General features: G+C 50.9%; 1 protein-coding gene across 2 annotated transcripts in view; it reads right to left on the minus strand.

The window, feature by feature from the left end:
• Positions 1 to 22,793, minus strand: part of SNX29 (sorting nexin 29) — a 476,114-nt gene that overhangs the window by 276,133 nt on the left and 177,188 nt on the right. For both annotated transcript variants that reach the window (XM_080829802.1, XM_080829803.1), the window contains exon 14: positions 17,707 to 17,789. In XM_080829802.1, coding sequence (XP_080685928.1) covers positions 17,707 to 17,789 — 83 coding nt within the window. The remainder of the gene's footprint in view (positions 1 to 17,706; positions 17,790 to 22,793) is intronic.

A 22,793-nucleotide genomic window follows, 5' to 3' on the forward strand; every position in this document is an offset into this window, starting at 1 on the left:
TCTTACCTCTTCCTGCCTCCAAGAGAAAACACGTGTCCGAAATAACATAGACCTACACTGCAAGCAGAACCAAGGGGCAAAGAGAGACACACTCCCGGTCAACTCTTTGCGTACCTGGATCCAGCTGGACCTGCACCGTAGACCTATTTTGACTCGATAATATACTTCCTTACTGGCTTCGGTTGGTTTCTATTGTCTGCCAAAGGAGGGGAATTTTCTATTACTAAAATAAGGCTGGAGGCCTCCGCAGACCCTGTGAGACAAGAGAAAATCACAGCGCTCACGGCGATCCAGGTCAAAACTCAGGGTACTCAACAGGGGGCACCCGGGGAGTTGAGGCAGGGACAGCGAGTGGGGATATGTGTGTGTGAATGCTGGGTCAGACAGTGGTCAGGATCCTTGCAGGAGAGACTGGGCAAGACCCAGGGAAGGACAGTTGTCTGTGACACGGCCTGGCTAACAGGAACCAACAGTGCATTACAGCAAAGCCCTGAAGTCATTCTCCTCAGGGCACCATGGAGACCAAAGGACGATTCCCACTTCTGCGGGAAACTGGTCTGTGCTCACCTTAACTAAAGATAAAGACATCATGAGCTAAAACACAGAAAAGGTTAAGTATTGCTCTAGGAACGTACTGCTTCAATTCCTTAATACATGAATGTGTGCACTTACACGCATCATTCTTATGAGCCATAGCCGAAAAGGACTGAAAAACCTCTTCTGTTATTGGTTTTAAACTGAAAGGCAACCGGCCGGCTTAGAACTCAGGCTTACACCTAGTGACTGGACCTCTGTAAACCCTTCCTGTCAACATGAAGCCCCCTGGACAGAAGGACACGTAGACGGGGTTGCCATTGGTGGTAGCAAAAACCTGGAAATGACCTAAATTCCATCTGAAGAAAAATGAGCTTTAAAATTCTATCACAGCTGGGAAGCCTGGGGGCACGGTCGGTTGAATGTCGGACTTGTAGATTTGGCTCAGGTCGTGATCTCAGGGTCCCGGGATGGAGCCCTGCATCGGCTCCTCGCTCAGGAGACAGTCCATCTGAGACGCCCTCTCCCTCTCCTCTACCGCACCCACCCTGCTTCACATGCTCGCGCTCTCTCCCTCCCACCCTCTCTTGAATCTTTAAAAAAATTAAAATTAAAATTAAAAAATAGACTTTCATCTGGACTCTAACCAGAAGTTATTAAGAAGACAGATTTAGGGGCAAATAATACATTATATGTTAATAAAACTAATTAACTTAAAAAAAATGATTTAGATCTGCATCAACTGACCTAGAGCAAGATTCTCGACTGTTAACGTGATACAAGACTACCTAAGAATGGCCAAGCAGATCAAGGGTCAGCAAACCTTTTCTTCAAAGTATTTTCAGTTTTTCAGGCCTTATTGTTCTCAGTGGTATGATTCAACATGCTGTTGTATCGAGAAATCACACAGAAAATACATAAAAACTGGGTGTGGCTGTGTTGCAGTAAAACTTTATTTACACCAATAGATGGCATGCCCATGGACCAGAGTGTGCCAATTTCCGACAGAGACTGTAATCGCATTGTTGTTGGTGGGGAGGGATACACCTTTGTCAGGATCCGTGTAAGCAGACATACGTCAATTAATTCTGGTTGTTTAAAATGGGTAGCACTGGGTGACATTAACTTCATACATCTCTGTATTGCTGGCCTTGTTACAGAAAGTATGTATTACTCAATTTTAAGATTCCAACAAAATATTCAATTATTAAAAAACAGGGTATGAAGTACAAGATATGTCATGATTGATTTCACTAAAATCAATTCTCTAACACATTTAACCATTTGTTATTACTGCAAGAGAAGGGATTCTGTTATTCATGTTTAATTGGATGCCAAGTGTCCTACAAAGAACTCTCCAGCTACAAACCGTGCCCCTCCCCCACAAAAAAACAAAGAAAAAGGTGGGAAGAGTAACACCAAGTCATGGGAAACCCAGCGGATTAATTTTCTTCTCCCCTCCCAACGGGAGACGAAAGAATATCGGAAGACTAGCTTCAGACTCCAGCCCGTGCAACCACTCACTGTACCAGGCAGTCACTGTCCACATCTTACAGATAGAGTGACCGAGTGGATGCGGTCCCAAAAGGACACCAGCTGAGCATTAAGTCAGGACTCACACCTGGGTCTCGACTCTACTTTAACCCCATTTACATGGCACTGACCAGTAGCTCATCAACAGGCCACCTGTCCATGGGTCAATCCCATCTTGCACACTACAAGGCCACCCAAGATTCACAGCGGAAATAAGCAGGGACACAAAGAAATAGGTGCGTTATTGCCTAACCACCAAGTGAAGGAGGACTCCTGCTGCCCTGTTTCGCTCCTAGGGTGACAGTTCAAAAGTGTTCAGCAGAAATCTTCCGTCACATTTTTTACTTCTCCCGTTTCTCCACTGGCACTGCCCCCATTATGCCCGCAGCTGGCAAACCCAGCACCTCCAGTCCCCTCATGCCCAAGCACAGTGGCTCGCTAGTCCAGAAGCGGGGCAGAAATGGCTTGTGTCCCCTAATAGCCGTTCTTCCTTCCACAGCAAGAACACCACCAGTGTTTTGTGCTGGGTGCCCGACCATCGGATGGAAAACCAAAACTACTTCCCGGTATCTCCTGCGCTCGGTATGGCCCCATGAACGTGTCGCAGGAAAGTGCAGAAGAAAATGTTTGTGAACCTGAAGACTTCGCAACAGAGACTACCCAAAATGAAACACAAGGACAGAAAATTAAAGGCCAAGTCACATTGCTGGCAAATGTGGTCACATTGCTGGCAAGGGCAAAGCTAGGACTTTCCGGGCCAAACCCATGGTCTCACTCTCACGTTCTAATAGTTTCCAGGAGAGGCTGCCTTCATGAACGCTGTCCCACTCTACTCTGGAGAAGAATGAGAAAGGAGGAAAGACAGCAAGCAGCCAGCCCGCATCCCGAGAGCCAGCCCGTTCCCGGGCACTCACATGACTGGTCGCTGACGGACACCCGCTGTAACTCACAGCGGTATTGTACCACCGCCTGGCTTTACTATTACTTATCCTGTGTGGTTTTTTTAACGTCACCAGCTTGTCTTTTAGCCCATGCGGCCCGTGTGTCAAGCGGGGTCAGAGATCACTGAGCTCTTCAGGTGGGGGAGGGTTTCTCCCCATGGAGGGTCACACAGCACCCGTCTACAAGGAAAGGTTCCAGATTCTTGGTGACACCCGATGGTTTGTGATTTTTTGTTCCCTTTCTGCTTAGCTTTTCTTCTTACCTTCTCTACAATGAATACAGTTTCTTTTTTAACAAGAAAACACAAACTGCTGCTCAACCATAAAGTTGCTGAAAAACAATTTTTAGGCAAGCTACCAGGTCAGCAGACTGCTCTTGGCCCATGGGTATACATTTGCTTACTGTCGATTCCAAATCCTGCATTTTACTCCTCAGGAGGAAGCCAAGAGCACAGAAGCAAGGCCTCCAACTGTGCAGGCACCGTTCCCGGCTGCCCAGCAGCGGGGACCCCGCACTCGGCTAATGGCAGGATAATGAGACAAACCAGATGCGCGCGAAGGCACAAGTAATTAAAGAGAGCGCGGAGCTCGGCCTAATGGGCTCCACCTGGGGGAAGAAAGGTGCATTTTGGAGACTGGGTCCCAGGAAAGGGGAGCTTGTGAGTGAGAGAGAAATGGAAGCGTAATGGGGAGAGCAGCACGGTGAGAATTCTCAGGCAGAAACCGTGCACAGAACGCCTCCCAGTTACTCCGGTCGAGGGTGCCCAGGAAGCCCGGCACATGGCTCCATGTCCGTACCCTGGCCTGTTGCGCCCCCTGGCTTGGCTGGCTGGGAGAAATCTAGGCGCTCCCTCTCCTGCAGCCCCCCAGTCGCCCCAGGCTGTGGGCTCCAGGGGGTACACACTGTGCGTCATTCACTTCTGCGTCGGGACACACCCCTGTCCCAGCATCTCGCCGCCGCGCACTGTGAGCCAAGCCCCGGGCGGGCTGTGCTGCTGCCGGGAACAGCAAAATACTTACACGGGCCCGGCGGGCACGCTCTGACGTCTCAAAGTTCCGGCTTCCTGCACCCGTGGGGGGGGGCCCGTAACAGTACCGGCATCACAGGAGGGTTGCAGGCCAGGTTAGAGCAGGGCCTGCCGCCGGCCGCCCCATCCACATGCCGCTATTATCCTACAGGGCTCGGCCACTGCATTCCTTCCCTCGCCAAACAGCCAGCTGTGCCCCACCCCCCAGGGGTCACAGCAGCATCAAAACCCGGTGCGTCCCTACTCTGGAGAAGCACACATCCCACTACACGTGTTTACTGAGTAGGTCATGAAAGAAAGGGAGAAATAAAAATTTTAAAATACAAAATGGGCAGCAACACTGCAGAGTTGGACAGAATGATGGGGGTGGAGATGCCTGGGAATGGGGGTGTGCTGGGCGGCAGGGAGGTGCGAGACGGAGTCAACAGAAGGCACACAGGCGAAAAGGCATTCCACAGAGGAGGTGGGGGGAAGGGAGTGTATTTCTACAGAAACCCAGAGTGAAACTGAGGCCTTAAACCAGTGAAATCGCCCCAGACCGAGAGATCAGCTTTAACTCTTCACGTGATGTCTGTTTTTCTATTCAGTCTGAGAAAAACACATTTCGACGAGTCACTCTCATCTGAGGTACAAGGCATCATTACCCACTCGAGCAAAGCACAGTGACCGGATGCCTGATGAAAGCTATTATTAGGAACTTACAACAACAGCTTTCAGAACCGCAGTGGCATTTAACACGACAAGCCCCCTGTCAGCGTCCTGGAAGGAGAGAGCGTAGACACCAAACAAGACACTGACTGACAAACTGCACAACAACAATCGCAACACCGAAGCCGCCCTGAAAAGGGACAGCGACAATGATAAAGAGACGTCTGGCCTGGGCTTCCGCCTCCGCAGGGGCAGCGGAGGCCCCACGAGTGCTCCTGCTCTGTTTCTGGGCCTTCATTTCCCACCAAACAATAAAAAAGAAATGAACAAAACTCACGAATCGATCCCTGGCATTTCCAGGCAATTGCTCTCGCAATGACTTAGGAGGGGAAAGTATCCCGCAGAAGATGAAATCCAGTCAAGCAAATAAAACATTATCCTTGATGGCAGTCCCCAGAGACACATAGGCACGTCTAGTAACCGGGACCAGATCTCCTGGCAGTGACGACCCCTGTACCTTTGATGAAGCTTTCCTCAATATTGACAGGACTGAGGGCTGCTTTGGGGGGTGAGAGGAGCTCTGGTACCCTCTCACCCCCCACCCCGGCCAACTTCTCCCAGAGTTTCCATCACCCAAAGTCACCTGGGGCAGGGACTGCCTACCCAATATCCATGATCCCTCCTTTATGTGCCAGTTAAGCCGTCAAGATTCCCAGCTTTCCTTGCAATTAGGGGAGGCCCAAGAGCTGTATGTAGAAGTTATGGGGGGTGGGGGTTTCCTGAGAAGCTCTTTAAAGGAAGATTATCCTCCAAGCTTTAAATCCTTATAGACTTCAGCTGTGAAATGCCCGCTCTGCCCTTCCCCACTTCCTGCTTCTACCTACCTGAAATACAGGTGTAATGGCTGGAACACTGGCCACCACCTGGGTTCCATGAGGCAATCAAGAAGATAAAACACTGTGTCCTGAAGATGGCTGAGCACAAAGGAAAAGCAGCCTGCATCCCTGCATTCCTGATGATCATAAAAGCATCACACTAGCCCTAGATGAGACTCTGTTTCCAGACTTGTGTTAACTAAGAGAAAAAAAATCTTGTGGAAGTCACTGTTTGGGTTTGGTTTGGTTTTAATGTAGCCAAACCTAGTCCACCTGATACACGAGCCCAAACGAACATACAAATTCAATGAAAACAGAGAGCATGCTGTGCAAATTCAGGGTCAAGACAATGTCTGCCAACCCCTACCCAACAAAACCACCAAACGTCTCCTCAACAAAAACTCCAGAGGTGCTCCATCTCCCACGTCACTCTAGCTGCACAGCCATTGGGGCTTTTGACCCCCAACAGCAGTATCCTTAGCTCAGGGCTGTTGCCCCCTCCCATTCTCAGTCCAGTCTGTTGGGAGACACTGCTCCAACCTCACCGCCTTTCAGGAGGGGGCACGTGAGGAGCCTGGCTTGTCTCACCCAAGTTCTTTTTTTTTTTTTTTTTTAAGATTTTATTTACTTACTTGACACAGAGAGAGGTCACAAATAGGCAGGCAGAGAGAGAGAGGGAAGCAGGCTCCCTGCTGAGCAGAGAGCCCGACATGGGGCTCGATCCCAGGACCCTGGGATCAGGACCTGAGCTGAAGGCAGAGGATTAACCCACCGAGCCACCCAGGCACCCCTGTCTCACCCAAGTTCTAACCCTCCTCTGAAATCCTCAGGATTAGCTTAAGCGAGGCAGGCCACCCAAACTGGTCCACCAGCGGTCACCTGGAAACATATAGATGTTATCAGTAAGAATATTCTAAATGACATTTATAAGTTAACTCTTTTTGTTGATCTGAAATCAATCTAGAAAAGTATCGGTTTAATCTGGGTGGTGAGCACAACTAGTGTTGGGTACGTTATTTCCCAGATTTTTCCAGTAACTTGTCATTTAAAAAAAAAAAAAAAATCCGAGTTCGGGCCACTGTCCCAGGAATGGTTCCCTGGGTCCTGCCATACTGAGCACTGCCTTGGGGATGGACACCGAGCTACCAGTTCAGTTGTTTATTTAAAGGTTGGAAAACCAGGGTTGCCTGGGTGGCTCAGTGGGTTAGGGCCTCTGCCTTCGGCTCAGGTCGTGGTCTCAGGGTCCTGGGATCGAGCCCCACATCAGGCTCTCTGCTCGCCAGGGGGCCTGCTTCCCATCTCTCTCTCTGCCTGCCTCTCTGCCTACTTGTGATCTCTGTCTGTCAAATAAAGAAAGAAAAATCTTTTAAATAAATAAATAAATAAAGGTCGGAAAACCAGCTGATCAGACAAATTTTGTTTTGCCAGGACCACAGAGCTTTCAAGGACATTTACTCCATGATTATCACAATTATTCACCCACTTTCAGAAATTAATGTCCAGGTGTTCCGCTAATGTGCCTTGACCTTCCTCAGCTCGGATGCCCTTCAAAATGCATCTCTGATCCAAAATAACGTCGACAGTCGCCTGGCACTTGACATACGTCATCCCTTTGAAACTTCAAAGGCTTGCATCAAGCCAGCGGTATCATTTCTGCTCCTCAAATGAACATACTTAAACTCTGAGATAAAAACTTATTCCCAGGGATGTCTAGGTGGCTCAGTCGGTTAAGCGTCTGCCTTCAGCTCGCATCATGATCCCAGGGTCGTGGATCGAGTCTGGTATCGGGCTCCTTGCTCAGTGGGGAGCCTGTTTCTCCCTCTGCCTGCAGCAACCCCGCTTATGCTGACAAATAAAATCTTAAAACAAAACAAACAAACAAAAAACCACACTTATTCCAAGAATTTGGAACTAGTCAAAAGCACAGAGGTTCAAGCCAGATCCCACCAGCTGGAAAACCGAAGTCTGCCTTCCCCTCAATGCTCTAGGGTGGCCTCCCTCCACGAGCCTCCTCTCCTTTCACTGCGGAAGGAGGAGCCTTCATGGAGGAAGAAAAGAAATGCTCCCAGCACGTGTGGTCTCCACTGCTACTAAGAAGTGGTTTCTCCCCGAGTCTGATGGTCAGTTCCGAGGCCCCCCTGCTCTGAGCTGGCTCCCCCTGTGGCTAGCAGCACACCATCGGGTTTCAGTCTTCCAGGGAGAAGAGGCGAGGGGAGCAGAGCTTTCCCTGGGTAAAGAGAAGGGGTAGATGCCGCCTCCCACCCCCCGCACTGGCTGCCCCACACAGGCAGGCAGCCCCTGGCCGGCCACTGCACACCATCACCTTTGAGGCCCAAGATGATGCAAGAGACCGTACCACGAATGACAGTACCGGGAGAACAGAGCTGGAGGGCTGGCGGGAAAAGCACGCTCTCAGCCTAGACCTGGCTAGAACCTTGGCCTGGCCTCTTCCTAGGCAGAGGACTGGCACATTCATCTCACATGTCCATGTGCCCGGGCCACGGTACCCAGGGACTTGGCAAACCCTAGTCTGAATGCCACTATGAAGGTATTCATTTTTTTTGGAGGAGAATAACATTTTAACAGTAGGCTTTGAGTGAGGCAATTTTCTCTCCATAATGTGGGTGCGCCTCATTCGATGGAAGGGGAGCAGGCCTTAAGCTGAAGACCTTGAGAGTAAAGACTGAGCTGCCCAGGACTCCTGCCTCCAGATGTTCTCGGACCTAGGACTGCACCACCAACTCCTCCCCGGGTCTCTACCCTGCCAGCCTCCCCTGCGAGTTCCCAGACTCTACAACAACATGAGCCAATTCCTTAAATCCGTCCCATCTACACAGAGGTGTAGGCAGGCCCATGGACTCAGGTGTGTATACATAGATGCACATCTCTACATATGCTTGTTTGTACATACATGTGTGGTTGCAGAGTATGTGTGTGCACGGGCATTTCTCTGGGGTACCCCAATACAGTGGCCTTGCCCACATCCATCTCTCAGAGCCCTGGTTTCTCCACGTGTGTCCAATGGGGATGACAAGAGCACCAGTCCTGCAGAGGTGCTGTAGCTAAGTACTTGGCACGGGATCTAGCACCTTCCAGATACCCAATGGACGAGATCTTTTCTTTCACTGTCAACCAAAGATTTCTCCGGGTGATTCCTAGAGAACCATTTGTAATGATCTGTTTGTCTACCTTCTCACGGTTTCCCCCACTAAGTGGTCAGCTCAGGGCTGGAGCTCGTATCTCTCATTCACTCAAGTTCTCCCAGAACTATGCCTGGCACATGGATAGTGTTCAACTCCTATCTGTTGAGTGAATCCAAGGGCATCCTTTCTTACCATCAACAAGCCAAGATGTGCAGGGGACACCAGAAACATCTTTCAACAATGGGTAGGTACAACATGGTCTTGTCATCCCAATTAATGACTGACAATGGAATCAGTATTTCCTATGGAATCAGTACTTCCTACAGACACTTCTTTGGCATATTTCTGGACCTTCTTTTTAAGATTTTATTCATTTGACAGAGGGCATGAGCAAGGGGAGGGGCAGAGGGAGAGGGGGAAGCAGGATCCCCACTGAGCAGGGAGCCCAATGTGGGGCTCGATCCTAGGACCCTGACCCATGACCTCAGCTGAAGGCAGATGCTTAACCGACTGAGCCACCCAGGTGCCCTTGGATAGTCCTTCTACCACAGAACTTTACAAGGTACCAAGCATTCCTTCCCAGACTCTAAAGGTTGTAAGTCCCAAAATAAGCACATAGAGTATGAGATCTCTTTCTAAGGAACCACACAACTGGCTTTGCAGACAGATACCACTTGCATCAAATGAGCACCCAGCATGAGTGGCATGAGCACCTGCTCCCCTGCCCTCGTAGGGAAGCAGCCACCCAGCCAGAGACGACAGTCCCCAGACCCCTCTGCATGTGGGTGGGACCAGCCATGGGCCGCGGGCAGAGTGGTGTTAAGTCACTCCTGGGAAAAGGCAGAACAACAATTCTTCTCTTTCTCTTTAAGGAAAATCACTTCCCCCAACTTTTCTTCCTTCTCAGATAACACCGTTCCCGTCTATACCAACAAGTTTCATCACACATCTACCATGCACCTGGTCAACACACACAAAAACAAAACTAAGTCTACAACGACCACTCAGATGCTCTGTGCGGTCAGACGGACCACATACCCTAAAGACAGGATGACAAGGCCCCACGAGTGAGCCATCCAATGCCAGACCTCGGTTGTTGCTTATTAAGTGCCGCAGGAGTGTGGCAAACTCAAGGATCAGTGGAATTAAATTTCTCTGGTGACAGGAGTGGCTCTCACAATAAACGCAACATCTGGCCTGACCAGGAGGAAGGGAAAGGGCACTCCCAGAAGATGGAGACTGGCTGGGTGAAGAGCGGGGACCAGGACGTGGTCAGGATGGGGCCGCATGGCCAGACTGCACTGAAGCGTCACGAGCAGCGCCCAGAGGGAGGGCGCACTGGGCACGAAGAGAAAGGGCCAAGACCGCAGGGGAAGGGAAAGACTAGAGAAAGAAAGGAGATGTGCTTGACGCCCACTGTGGATTCTTGAGGGGGGCCAGGGGTGAGTACGGTCCGAGTACCATGTTAACGCAACAGTGGCGAGAACCTTCCATCGTGCCCCTCCCTGCCTCCACCCACCGTCTTCTTAATTGGTGGAACCTCTGTGAAGACGGGTTCTGTGGCAGGACCTCGGTCGGAGATGAAAGGCAGAGCCTCAGTTGACCTGAGACGTCTCCCGCTGGCCAGGAATCAGACGGCTGGCGCATCTGTAGCACCGTGGCGGACCTTGAAGTTCATTAATTTGAAAGCAGTGTCCTCCAGGGCAGTGGTTCCTAGTGGCCGAGCACAGGAGTTTTTAACACCTCCCCAGGGGATTCAGTGTGGAGCCCAGACGGAGAACCACTGCTGTGCTCTAAGTGGGGGAAAGATGTCGGAGACGTTTACAAGGAAACGGGTGGGTCAGAGAAGCACACTGTTGGGCTGCTTTGCTGAGATGATTAAACCCAGAGCTTCAGGCAGCCCCTTGCCAGCGTGAGAACGCCTGCCTGAGAAGGGGCACCCGGTGGGGTGCAGGGGCTGGGGCACAGCAGCTCACGGGAGCCCAGCGTGCGTACTCTTCCCAACGCGGGCCTCAGTGACACGGTGCTGGCAGCCGGGAGTCAGCCACAGTGGGGACATTTACACCACGAACGTCAGCAAGCACCCTAAATCACGCCTCCTCCCCGGCGGGCTGGTGCTTCAACGCACACCTGTATACACTGCCAACGCTGGGGAGAGAAAAAAACAGACTTGAGAAATGGGGGTGCGGGGGAACCTCCTGCTTTTGCTGGAACCCCTGGATCAAGACATCTCTGAAGACAGGCACTGCGACATGTTGTTTAGGCCAGATAAAATTGGATTTTACGATTCTTGTAGTCAAGAATTCTGAATGACAAAACCATAGGGAAGGTGAAGTCATACGCGAACCGTAGTTATGAGAAAACCAAACTATGCGTGATGAGAAGAACCTGACTCGAGGCGCAAGCGTAAGGAGGGTCACACGGGGTTGGGCACACAGCCGGCGCGTGGCGTTGGATTGAAGACCTTCCACTTGCCTCCGGCCGCGCTCTCCAGAGCTGCCACGGCTCTCCCCTCGAGTACATGGCGTGAGGCCGGGTCCTCTAACAGCTCCTCTGACACTTCTTGTCATTCACATCATGAACATTCGTGGCACACACACCACGGGTCAAGGACTGCTCGAGGCACTCCGAACACAGCAGCGCGGTGAGCAGGCCAGGTCCCCGCTCTTGTGGTTTGTACAGGGCAGTGTGGGGGCACAGACAGCAGACATCGCAGGCGATGAGCCATCGAGACACTCTGACGTACGGATAAGCTTTGTGAGGAAGACAAAGTAACAGAATAAAAAAGGAGCAGGAAGACACAGTGTGACACAAGGTGGTCAGAGGACGTGACTGCTAAGCAGAGACCTGCCCGACAGGATGGCATCAGCCGTCTAGACACTGGGAAAGAGCCTTGCAGCAGAGGGACAGCTCACTGCAGAGGCACTGAGGTCGGAACTAGTCCGGTGCATCCAAGGAAGAGCCTGACAGCCAGGGTGGCGCAGGGTGGGGGGGCGGTGATTGGGGCCGGAGGAGGTGGGGTTGGAACACGGCAAGAGCCAGACCACAGCCAGCACTGGAAGCCATCATCAAAAGGTCTGCAGTGGGTTTTAAGGCAGCGATGGGGTCTGAGGTATGTTTCCATGAAGTTCCATGTTTATCCTACTCCAACGAGACAGGAGCACATGCACAGTCGTAAGCCAGTTTTCCCTGCAACCCAAGAAGCCTGACTCAGGCCAAGACAGCTTTGCCTCCCTCACCAGGGGCAGGAATTCGAGGCCACCCAAGTGGCCACCCAAGGGACACCCCACATGCCCAAGGCACATGCAGGCTCTAGGAATCCCCTTCGCCCACAGCCATCCATCTCCACAGAATCAGGGGGTCTCAACTGTCCTGCCCTACGTTCTGGGAGCCCCGGGAAACAGAGACCCATGAGGACAGGAAGCACACAGTGTTGAACGGGGGATCAGTGAGTGGGCCACTGGCTTTTTGTTTTCAAACTTCTTCTGTTTCTTAGAGTCAGCTTTTTTAAATTGCTCCCAAGCTTCCCTCATCTGTCAAGTTCCTCCCACCAAACCTCCTGCCTTGCCGCTGATGACTCTGATGGCCACAAGCAATGGGCCATTTTCTTCTCCCTCTGTCCCTGAACCCACGATAGATTACTTAAATGGAGCCCCCTGACAAGGGCATGCCACCTTCGATCCATCACTAGGGAGTAAGATACAATGGCCAAGGCAGAGGAGGACAGCGAGTGGAAGGTATGTAACGAGGGGGAGAGTAGGAGCAGGAGCCTCACCACACCGGACAGTATATCATCTGGCAAGACTGACTCCAACAAAGAAGAGCCCCTCACAAGGACAGGATGGACTCCGCAGCCAGGAAAGAACTACCAGATTGCCATGAGCATAGGAGCTACGGAAACCCAACTCAAGCTTGCAAACAGGCAGAGGAGATCGGCGGAATTAGCACTCTTAGTGACAGAAAGCTCAGGGCTAGACCGTCAGGTCCAGCATGGCTGCATTCAGGCGCTCCGACAGCTCAGCTCCTGTCCGCCACCCGGCTCGGCTCCTCCCTCTCTGCGTCGGCCTCACTTGGACACAAGAGAACGACAGTGGTCCCAGCCTTCCCAGACCAAGAGGAAAGAAGTGTGCCGCTGGCAGGACCAGCTCTCTAACTCTGTCCCGAGAGCCAGCTCTGATTCCCGGGGAAATGCTCCTCAGGCAAGGCCAAGAGAAGCCAGCACCAAGCAAGGTTCTGTTGAGCCTGTGCTGGGCAGCAGGCATGCTAAGAACTCCTCCTGTGGGACACTCCTCCTGTGGGACACTGAGAAACTGGCCTCCGCAGCTACACACACAACCAGTGACCACACAGAAAGACGAACACCAAGTGTCCACCAGACAGAGAGGCCCCAACCATAGAGCCTGGAGGCGTCACCTCCTGAGTCCGGAGCAGACGGTGATGGCAACCACCCACACTGGGCCAGACAAGCACACTGTGCATGTGCGTGCACGACGGACAGTGGGCTCTCCTGTCCCACATATGCAGCCACTCAAAGGCCACAGATCTCCCCTGAGGTCCTGTTTGGTCCACCCAGGACCTCTGACTAAAAACCCTACCTTCAAAACCTCAACCGCCTACACAGGGGAGAAAGGCGTTCATGACAATAGTCCCCACGCCCATCAGGGGTGAAATTAATACCTCGGTTCAACTACGATCTGTGTTCGTTTCTCACGGCTGCTCTAACAACCACGAGCTTGGTGGCTTAGAACATCACAAATTTCTTCTTAGGGCTCAGGAGGTCAGGAGTCTTGAGGATCTTATAGGCGACAGTCAGCAGGGCTGTGCTTCCTGGTCTTTCTACTTTCTGGAAGACGCCCATACTGCTTGGCTTGGGGCCCTGCCTCACTCCACACTCTACTGCCGCATCTCTCCCTCCCCGGCCCTCCTCCCTCTTGTAAGGACCCCTGTGATTACACTGGGGCCCATCTGGGTGGAGTAGGATCATCTCCCCGTACCAAAATCCTTAACTCCCCCACATTTGTAAATTCTCTCCTGCCACTTAAGGAAGCGTGTCCCCAGGTCCTGGGTACCAGGACATGAATGTCGCTGGGGGAGGACCATCCTTCTGTCCACCACAGCATCTTCTAGATCCCAGACTCAGACATGGACATGTCCTCTCAACTACCTCCCTTAATTAATATTTATCCTTGCAAGAGCCTGTGAAGGACCTACGGTTTTCCTCCTCACTTTAGGACCATACAGAAGGGCTGAGAGAGGCAGAGCTAGCGACCAGCAGCACCAGTGGCCAGTATGTACTGAGTGCCCAGTGTCGGACAGGATGATAAGTGCTTCACGTGTATAACCCACCTCCATCTTCCCCCAAATCCCGTGAGCGAGTCACGACTGCAATTCCCATTTTACAGAGGAAGAAATGGAGTCACAGAAAGGTCACGTGGCCCCTAAATCAGTTGTGCAAGGGGAGTCCTCGGCGTCCTTCCACGGAAGTCATTCATGCACCCACACCCATTGTCAGCTGCTAGGATCACGCGGCGTGCTGGGTCTCCCCGATGTTGTGGCCGTGACCCTCTTGTTCATGGGCCACGCACAGGAGAAAGTGGCCCCTTGGACAAAGGTACCCGGCCCTGACAGCAAGAGGCTTCCTTCTCCCTCCAGATGGTCAATGCAATGCAGGGGCTGCCCGTCTGCCACACCACGCCCCCGACGCAGCCCTGCCGGGACCTCGCTCAGGAGGCCTCTGCAGCCGTCCTCACAGCTCTAGGCAGACAGCCTCCCTCCAGGGGCTGCATTTCCCCGCAGAGACGTTCATCAGCCAAATGCACTCAGCCTCACCATCCCCATGCCTCAACTGGGTGAGACTCTCAACTGGGTGGAGTTGATTAAAAAGTCAACTACCTACACCCACAGACTCTCTTCCCTCTCCAGTTGCACTGCATGAGATTTCTACAGACCCCACAGCGTCTCCCAAGGGGCGTCCCTGGGTCTACACCTGGGCAGCAGTGTGTTAGGGAAGGGAGGCTACGGCTACAGGTCAAGCTGGGGTGTCCTGGAGAGTCCTGTGTCTACGTCATACAGGGAACCAGAGGGGAAAGGAGAAGAGTCATGCCTAATGATCATCTCTAAACTGAAACAAAGTTATCTGGTGACCACTGGTTACGAGGCAAGCAGAAACTAAGTATCTCACAGAAGAGCCGCACCTGCACCTTCTCTCTCTCACCATCAACTACCATCTGACGGAACTAGCACAGAACCCCATTAAACCACAGGCCGAAGAAAAAGAAAAAGGGCCACGTAAAGAGCCCGAGGGTAACACCATCTCTACAGGCTTGTAGGGCCGAGACCTTCCCCTCACTCAGTGTGGGAGCCGTCGGGACGCTCGACTGATGAAGCACCCAACTAGGTCCCCCTTCTCGGACTCCACAGGCCACCATCAGGGGGACCCCAGCTCCCCAGCTTGGTAAGCCCAGAGGACTGATGGGCCTGAGCATCAGACCTGGGCTCCTGGTTCACTCGCCATCTGCTTTCTCACTACCACTGAATGAACTGCCCTTCGGATGACCCATCATTCCCTGCGTGCTTGACTGACGTGAGTCTGCCCTGGAGAGAATGACCCAGTCTTGTCCACACAACCCAGTGGGTATCTGAGTGGGTTTGCCGGCTCCTCAGGCCCCTCGGGGAGCTGCCAGAACCTTCTCCAGCAAGACGCCAACTTGATGTAGTAGGTTTCAAACTTCAGGGAAGCCATCGCTGGAAACATGAGTCTGGAGAGCGATCTCCTGCTCTCCCCCAGTAAGGGAGAGTGCCCCGTGCTGGAGAGCAGAATTGCCGGAGCTCCTTAACAGAACTCAGGAAACACCCAGGAAGAGCCGCACCGCAAGCTCAACTGTCAGGCCAGTTCACTGTGGACACAGCGGCCCACATGCCGTGGCGCTGAGGCCGGAGAGGGAGCGGACGGCACACGCCGGGATAAAAGAGATCCAAACATCCGAGGGGAGGCATGAGCTTCCAGGCTGCACCTCAGGACAGGCGACGTCAGCTGCTGCAGGAAACTCTTCCGTACATTGCGGGTTCCATGTACCCCAGGGTAAGGACTCCCATAATGCTCATACGCCAAAAGGTATTTTATAGTGTTGAGGTTTTTCAAACACAAGCCCAACTGTGCTTGTGTGATCCACGGATCACGGGCATTACAGTCACGTATCTAGAAGTGCAACTGTGGAGCCCATCCTAGATCCACGAAACCACGGGTGGCAAGAGCAGCGCTCTTCCTACCTGAGAACAGTCGTATTTAGTGTGTTCCCCAGGTGATGGCCAAGGCAGACTCTAATTTAAGAACTCTGTAAGGCAAAGAACCAGGGATTCGGAGGAAGATGACCTGAGTTCACTTCTACCCTAGATACACGTATAAGCCCCTTAAGCTCTCCTAAGCCTCCAATAATGAACTTTCTAAAATAAAGAGAAATCAAAAAATTAAAATACAGGAAAAATACCTACTCTTCACAGGGTGACAAAGCCCCAAGGAAACAGAATAGAAGCTGCCTGGGAAGGGTAAAGGGTACACAAATACTGCTCATTCAAGACACCTTATGGACAGAATGAGCACCTACAAAAGTGAGGTGTTGGGGAAACAAAGATGGGGAGTGAAAGTCAAAAGACCCAACACCCACAGAACACACATGACACGGATTCAGGACCATAACAGCAATGTCTGTTTGAAAAAGGGACGAGCCCACAGAGGAAGACGTGTTTAATTCTGCAATGATAACCCCTACACCAGTAACAGTAATAGACCAATTACGAACGAAGCAAGGCACATAATAAAAAAAGTAATAATAATAATCACCAACACGCTGAAGCCAATCAAACAGAGACTGTAATCAACACAAAAGCTTTAAACAAAATTCAAGCCTTTCTGTTATTGGTATGCAACCCACATCCACATTCCAATGCTGTCTCCTTCTATTCCACAGAAACATAACTACCACTTACTGAACGCCCATGACAGGCCAGGTGCCACACTGCAAACTTCACGTTCATTGTCTCGGTCAATCCATGCCACTACCATTGGTGGGAGGTTTCCACTTCCAGATGGCAAAATAACTCCAACACCTCATATTACCCTGGGTGCACCTGGATTCAGAGGCAGGTCTGGCCGACTCCCAAGACCTGTAAACTTGGAGGGTACACCCTTTTGTTACAGTGTCTACACCCCAAGAGTTCATTTGTGTTTAAGTAAATCTCTTAATGGCAAATTGGCTGAAGGCTGTCAGATGTTTTAGGCAAAGGGAAAACCCTTTGCCTAAAACCCTTTCTTGCAGCTAAATCGAGAATGTTTTAGTTGATTACACTGTAGCCAAAATGTGGAGAGGGGAAGCCTATGGTATCGCCTCCTTTAAGTGCAATCTTGGTCAATGATCATTTTTCTATCTACTTGTATTTCTGACTAAGAGTATCAACAGCTAAAATGTATTCAGTACTTACCTGATACTAGGCATCATGCTAAGATGTCTAGAAGGATTACTTCACGAGGTAGGAACTGTCAACTAAACCCATTTTACTGATGAGGAAACTAAGGTACAGAGAGACGAAGGGGCTTACCCAGAACTGGGGCTGGAACCAGGTCAGCCCAACTCCACAGCCCTGCTTCTCCACCACTTTGGGGTTCTGTTGCTTTCACCCCTGGCCTGATGGGATTTAACCATGCTGCTCCCTCGCAAGTACCTCAAGACCCAAGATATAAAACTCCCTGAGTACGCAAATTAACACAACCCTTGCTAGTGACCCAGCAAGTAAGTCTTACGACATTAGTTCTGCACACAGCAAGAACACACAACAGGATGTTCCATCTAATTTGTTTTCCAGAATCATGACCAGCACGGTTTCTCGACCTCATCTGCATGGGTACTCATCCCTCGCTGTGTGGCTGGCTCCTGTGCACCAGGCATGCGGGCTAATAAGAATTAAAAAGCTCGGCCCCCTCCCCACCCCGGCTCAGTCTCCCCCTCACCTTCAGCTGCTTGACCTTCTCTTTTCAGCATCTGGACAGCTCCTACGTATTTCTTCAGTTGGACTTTGAGCACCTCATTTTCTCTGCAGGTACAAGAACGTTAAAAAAAAAACATTTTTAAAAATTGGCAATTTAGACTGAAGCGGGGGGGGGCAATCTTTGTGAAGAAAAACACACGGGGCTCACCTTATTAGTACATTTTTTGTTTTAGAGATCCTCACTGGAGAAGACTACACTTGCAAAGGTACGTTTGTAGAATGCCTGCAAAAACCGCTCATCCATAACGAAGTACGTGTGAACTGGTTCCAGTTCCCACCAAGTCAGGATGCGGACATGGGTTGTGCTCTGATTACCTGAATCTGTCAAGCTGCTGGGTGCCTATTCGGTGGTAGGCACTTGGCAATATTCTCTCCATTTACGGAAAAACACACTAAGAACCACCTATTCAGCCTGGGGAATACTCATTTTTTTATTAATGGCCACAGGCACTAAACGTTTAGTATTTGCCAGGCATCATGTGGCAACACCTACTTTACAGATGAGGAAACTGAATCATAAAGAGAAGCAGCAGCTTCGTCCACACCCCCGTCCACACAAGACTCTATACAAGGCCCCATTAAAGCACTGCTCTACCCAATTCACTCCCCAGGTATATGGGGTGAGGAAAAAAAAAACCACAAGGATCAGGAGGAGAAAACAACCAGTTACTGAGGACCACACAGCTGAGAGTCTGCCTTCCTGACTTCACTGAATCAAGCATGCATTCGTTCATTCTTCATCCGTTGGGAAAAGGTTTAAATGCCTGTCGTGTATTAGGCACAATGACTCAATAGAATTCTCAGTTTTGAAGAGGAATTAGGGCACAGCTAAGGTCTGTGGCCTAGGTCAAGGTCAAGGTCGTAAAAAAGGCACAATGCCAAGACACCAACCCAAGTTGCTCTGTCCTCAAGGCCCCAAAGAGCTTTGCTCAGTTTCCTTTGGGATTCCCGTTGGATTTGTAGGTGTTCACAATGGTTAGATAAGCTATCTAGCTGATCTCCTGCTACCCGATGTCGTCTCAGCCTGCTATTTCTCCACCATCTTGACTCCTCCCCCTCCTTTGGGATTCAAACTTGGTTTCTCATCAGTGTCTGTAGGGAGAGGTGCCTCTTCCACGTTTTCTGATTCTACTACTCCCACCCGAAGGTCTTGAGTCTGAGTGCCTTTAAACAAGAGAGAACACTTCCTCAATATGAAAACAGCTTTAAGATCCGGTTTCTTTTATAATCATAAAAATTTAAATGCTCTTTACAAAAGAGTCCAAGGACATTTAAGCAGGAATGTACAAGTCAGCTGAAAGCCCGACACCTTGAAATCCATCCCAGCGACATTTTCACAGCTATCCTATCATACCTCTCTCCAGGCATGTGCGCACACATGTGAGATAAATCTATTTTCCCTGGATGAAACATTTTTCACACTCCTTTCATTTTTCTGTTTGAAGTCTTCTCTTGCTTTGTTCACTGATCCACTAACCATCCCCCCTTTCTCATGGTAACCAATGCCGAAAACCCAGTATATATGTTTCAAGCCTTCCTCCACACTCATGTCATCACTACAAACCCAAAACACTCGAATATCGGTTACTTGGTAAAACTGGGTATTATACATTTTTCCGTAGCTGGGCTGTCCCCTTGAACAACTCACCACACAGGCAGTTTCTAACTCCATCTAGTTATGGATGCGTACACCGCTCCTGGGTATAGCTGTGCACCACACACTTACTCAGGGTATGAACTTCCGACTGGCCATCATCAGTACTATTTTCCACGCCATCTGACAACACCTCAGCCCTGTTTGCCCTTTTGCTTTTCTGCACTTTTGGCAGAAAAGACCATCATCAGCTGCGGACTCTCCCGAGGACTTAGGAGTCACCCCAGAATGCTACGTTCATCTCGGAAGCCCTAGAGAATGAGCCACGGGGGAGCCCCTTAATCACCCCCTCCCTCCTCCTAGACAGCCTCTCACGGACGTTTGTAAAGCTGTCTGCAACTTCCTCCATCTGTGATGTGAATAGCAAACGTCTGAAGCCAAGCAACTAACAAGTCCTGGAAAGACTGGGGGGAGGGAAATGCTCCCCGATACACGTGGCTCGTACAGCTTGTTTTCTTGGATTCCTTCAGCAGAGTCTTGTCACTCATCCCAACCTACTCTTCATCTCTACGTGTGAATTCAAGTCACATAGGGCCTGCAAATGAGGGAAAGCAATTTCTCTGCATTTCTATATGGCCTCATTTAACAAGGGTTCATGGCAGCTCATCTCCCACACAGCGGAACACGCAGGCTCACTGAGGCAGACGGACAGGTGAGCCATGCTGACGTCTGCTGCCAGGCTCTGATTTGCTCACAGCACACGGGTCAGCCCTCGGCTGCCCTGGTGCCCTATGCTTCTGCAGCTGCCACGGACAGGTTTCCAGCGGCTGCTTTCCTTCTGGTTTGGATTTTTTTTTTTTTTTAAAGAAAGTCCATGTTAATCTTTTTTTTTTTAAGATTTTGTTTATTTATTTGACAGACAGAGATCATGAGTAGGCAGAGAGACAGGCAGAGTGAGAGGAGGATGCAGGCCCCCTGCGGAGCAGGGAGCCTGATGCGGGGCTCGATCCCAGGACTCTGGGATCATGACCTGAGCCGAAAGCAAAGGCTTTAACCCACTGAGCCACCCAGGTGCCCCTGATTTGGATTTTTTAATAACGTCTTAGAGATTCTATCTCAAAATGAGATGTAACAGATTAAAACCAAGGTTTTTAATATAAACTGATCTCCATCAAGATGAGAAGCTGCAGAGTACATCAAACTACTAGATACGCACCTCTGGGAGCCATAAATTCATCCCAGACAATTTCATACCCATGAACTTGTCTGTCTTTGGGGGGAGTTAACACTTTCCGGTCACTGGAACGCTTTATGAAAGAAACTCAAACACCTGATTGAGGTCCTTTGCATTCAATTTTTTTTTTTTAAATGATCAGAGATTCACATGAAATTGCAAGGATGATAGCAAGAGTTTCTCCGCCTTGGCCCAGGCTCTCTGATGGTTGCAGCTGACCTCACTATGCGGCAGCAACGAAACCCGAAGTCTGATATGGGTGCAAAGTGTGTGTGAGAGAGTGTGTGCGTGTGTGCGTGTGTGTGTGTGCAGTCCCGTCCAGCCCACTACTTCCACTGAGGCTCCTAAGCATCCTCTCCCACACGGTGTCTCTCAAGATGGAACACGAAGGCTGCGGCCACTGCAGTCACACAGGCTAGGCCACGGAGAAGAGCCAACCAGGACTGAGAGTGAGTAGGGGGCAGGAGGCTATGAAAATCAGGGAGCTCCTGCCCCACCAAAAAAAATTTTTTTAACTGAACACATTACTGGGTCTCCTGGCTGGCTCAGTCAGAAGAGCATGGCACTCTTGATCTCAGGGTCATGAGTTCAAGCCCCACAACGGGTGGAGAGATTGCTAACAAAAATAAACTTAAGAAGCACATTACCAGGCCAACCAAATAATTCCCAGCCTCTGGACAACTGATTTGCAACCAGCTGACAGGATGTTCATCTGCAGCTGGAAGAGCCAAACAGAGTTCATCATTCTTCTTACACGGGTCTATTATGATTAGCAAATCTAAAAATGCCTTTTCATCTGACACCTCATGAGACGATAGAACGCATTAATTAACTAGATGAATCCTGACTAGAGAGGGGCTAGAGGCCCTCTGAGCAGGTGAAAAATACAGGCAGGATGGTGCAGGCTCCCTCATTCCCCCTCCCCCACCAAGGGCCTTCACGCCACCGCAGGTCCCCTTGCCAGGTACCCGTCCGCCTCAACAGGTAAAGGGCCCGATGAGCCGGGAAGACCAAAGCCTGAGCAGGGCTCTGGGTGCATCCGCTCACAGGCTGGGTCTTCAGAGCCAGGGGGCCTCCCCTCTTCATTACCCCCCCCAAGTGTGTGCACACACGAGGAAGTGTGTGCACACATGAGGGAATGTGTGCACCACAAGGCCCTATCAGCTGTGCACGCGGGCAGTATCCCAACAGATTCCTCTGAGCCGTGAGATCACAGGTCTCACTTTGAGCGTTTTTCTCTTCTGGTTGCTCAGCTATGTTCCCTAATCTTCTACAGCGAAGTGAGGTTTGCAGACAAAGAACACGTCTCCAACCTAGTCTCTTTAGGTTTTTGGTTTTTTGTTTGTTTTGGTAAGACTTAAAGAATTTACTAAGAGCATTTCAAGACAACGCCGAGGAGGAAAGTTGAAGCTGCTACGGAGCAGGCCACCTGTCACCTGGGGGGGGGGGAGGCACCCCACCCCGTCTACACTGCCAATATGTGCAGCGTGAGCCTGTGTGGAGGAGAGCTCCAAGCAAGGACGCACAGGCATTTGCCACCCCATCCATGAAGAGCTTAGGGCAACTCCCTCTTCTCCATTTCACAGGATTTTCCCCTTCTTTGATTCTAGGAGGCCACTGCCCAGCTGAAGACCGCCTTCCCATATCTAGTTTCTTTTTGTAACCAACAGTGTTGATTTAATATCAAACTCTGACAGACCACCTGGAAACACAGGGGGCAGGGATGCTACTGTTGCTAAGAACCGCCCGCACTCAGACCTTCCAGGAACGTGGGCCACGAGGAAGCCCTGAGTCCTGAGCGCGGTCACCGGGGCTCCAGGTCAGCTGCGGGCTTCACCCCTTTGGTGACCTGCCAGTGATCCGCCCGTCAACACTGGCACCTCTCGGAGGATCCGGCCTTCCGGCTGTAACTCACGCATCTGCCTCCAATGAGGAGAGGTAGCTGGGAGGCACCCTCAGCCATCACAATGTCAGCGGCGAGAAATCCACGGAACGAGGAGGAGCAGGGGTAGGGGTTCCGTCAGGCAAACCCGGTCTGTCATGGCCAAAGCCAACTGCAGTGGAAAACCAACCTCACAGACACAAACCTGCAGAAATCCCCCTTCCCCGCTCGTCCTTACGTACTTACCCAGTTCTCTGCACTCTCAAGGGCAGTGGGACCTAACTTTCCTCACAGTTCCATCAAAGAGGAGAAGCACACAAAGAGAATGAACTTAAACAG

The sequence above is a fragment of the Martes martes genome (assembly GCF_963455335.1).
Source record: "Martes martes genome assembly, chromosome: 18".
Taxonomy (NCBI): Eukaryota; Metazoa; Chordata; class Mammalia; order Carnivora; family Mustelidae; genus Martes; species Martes martes.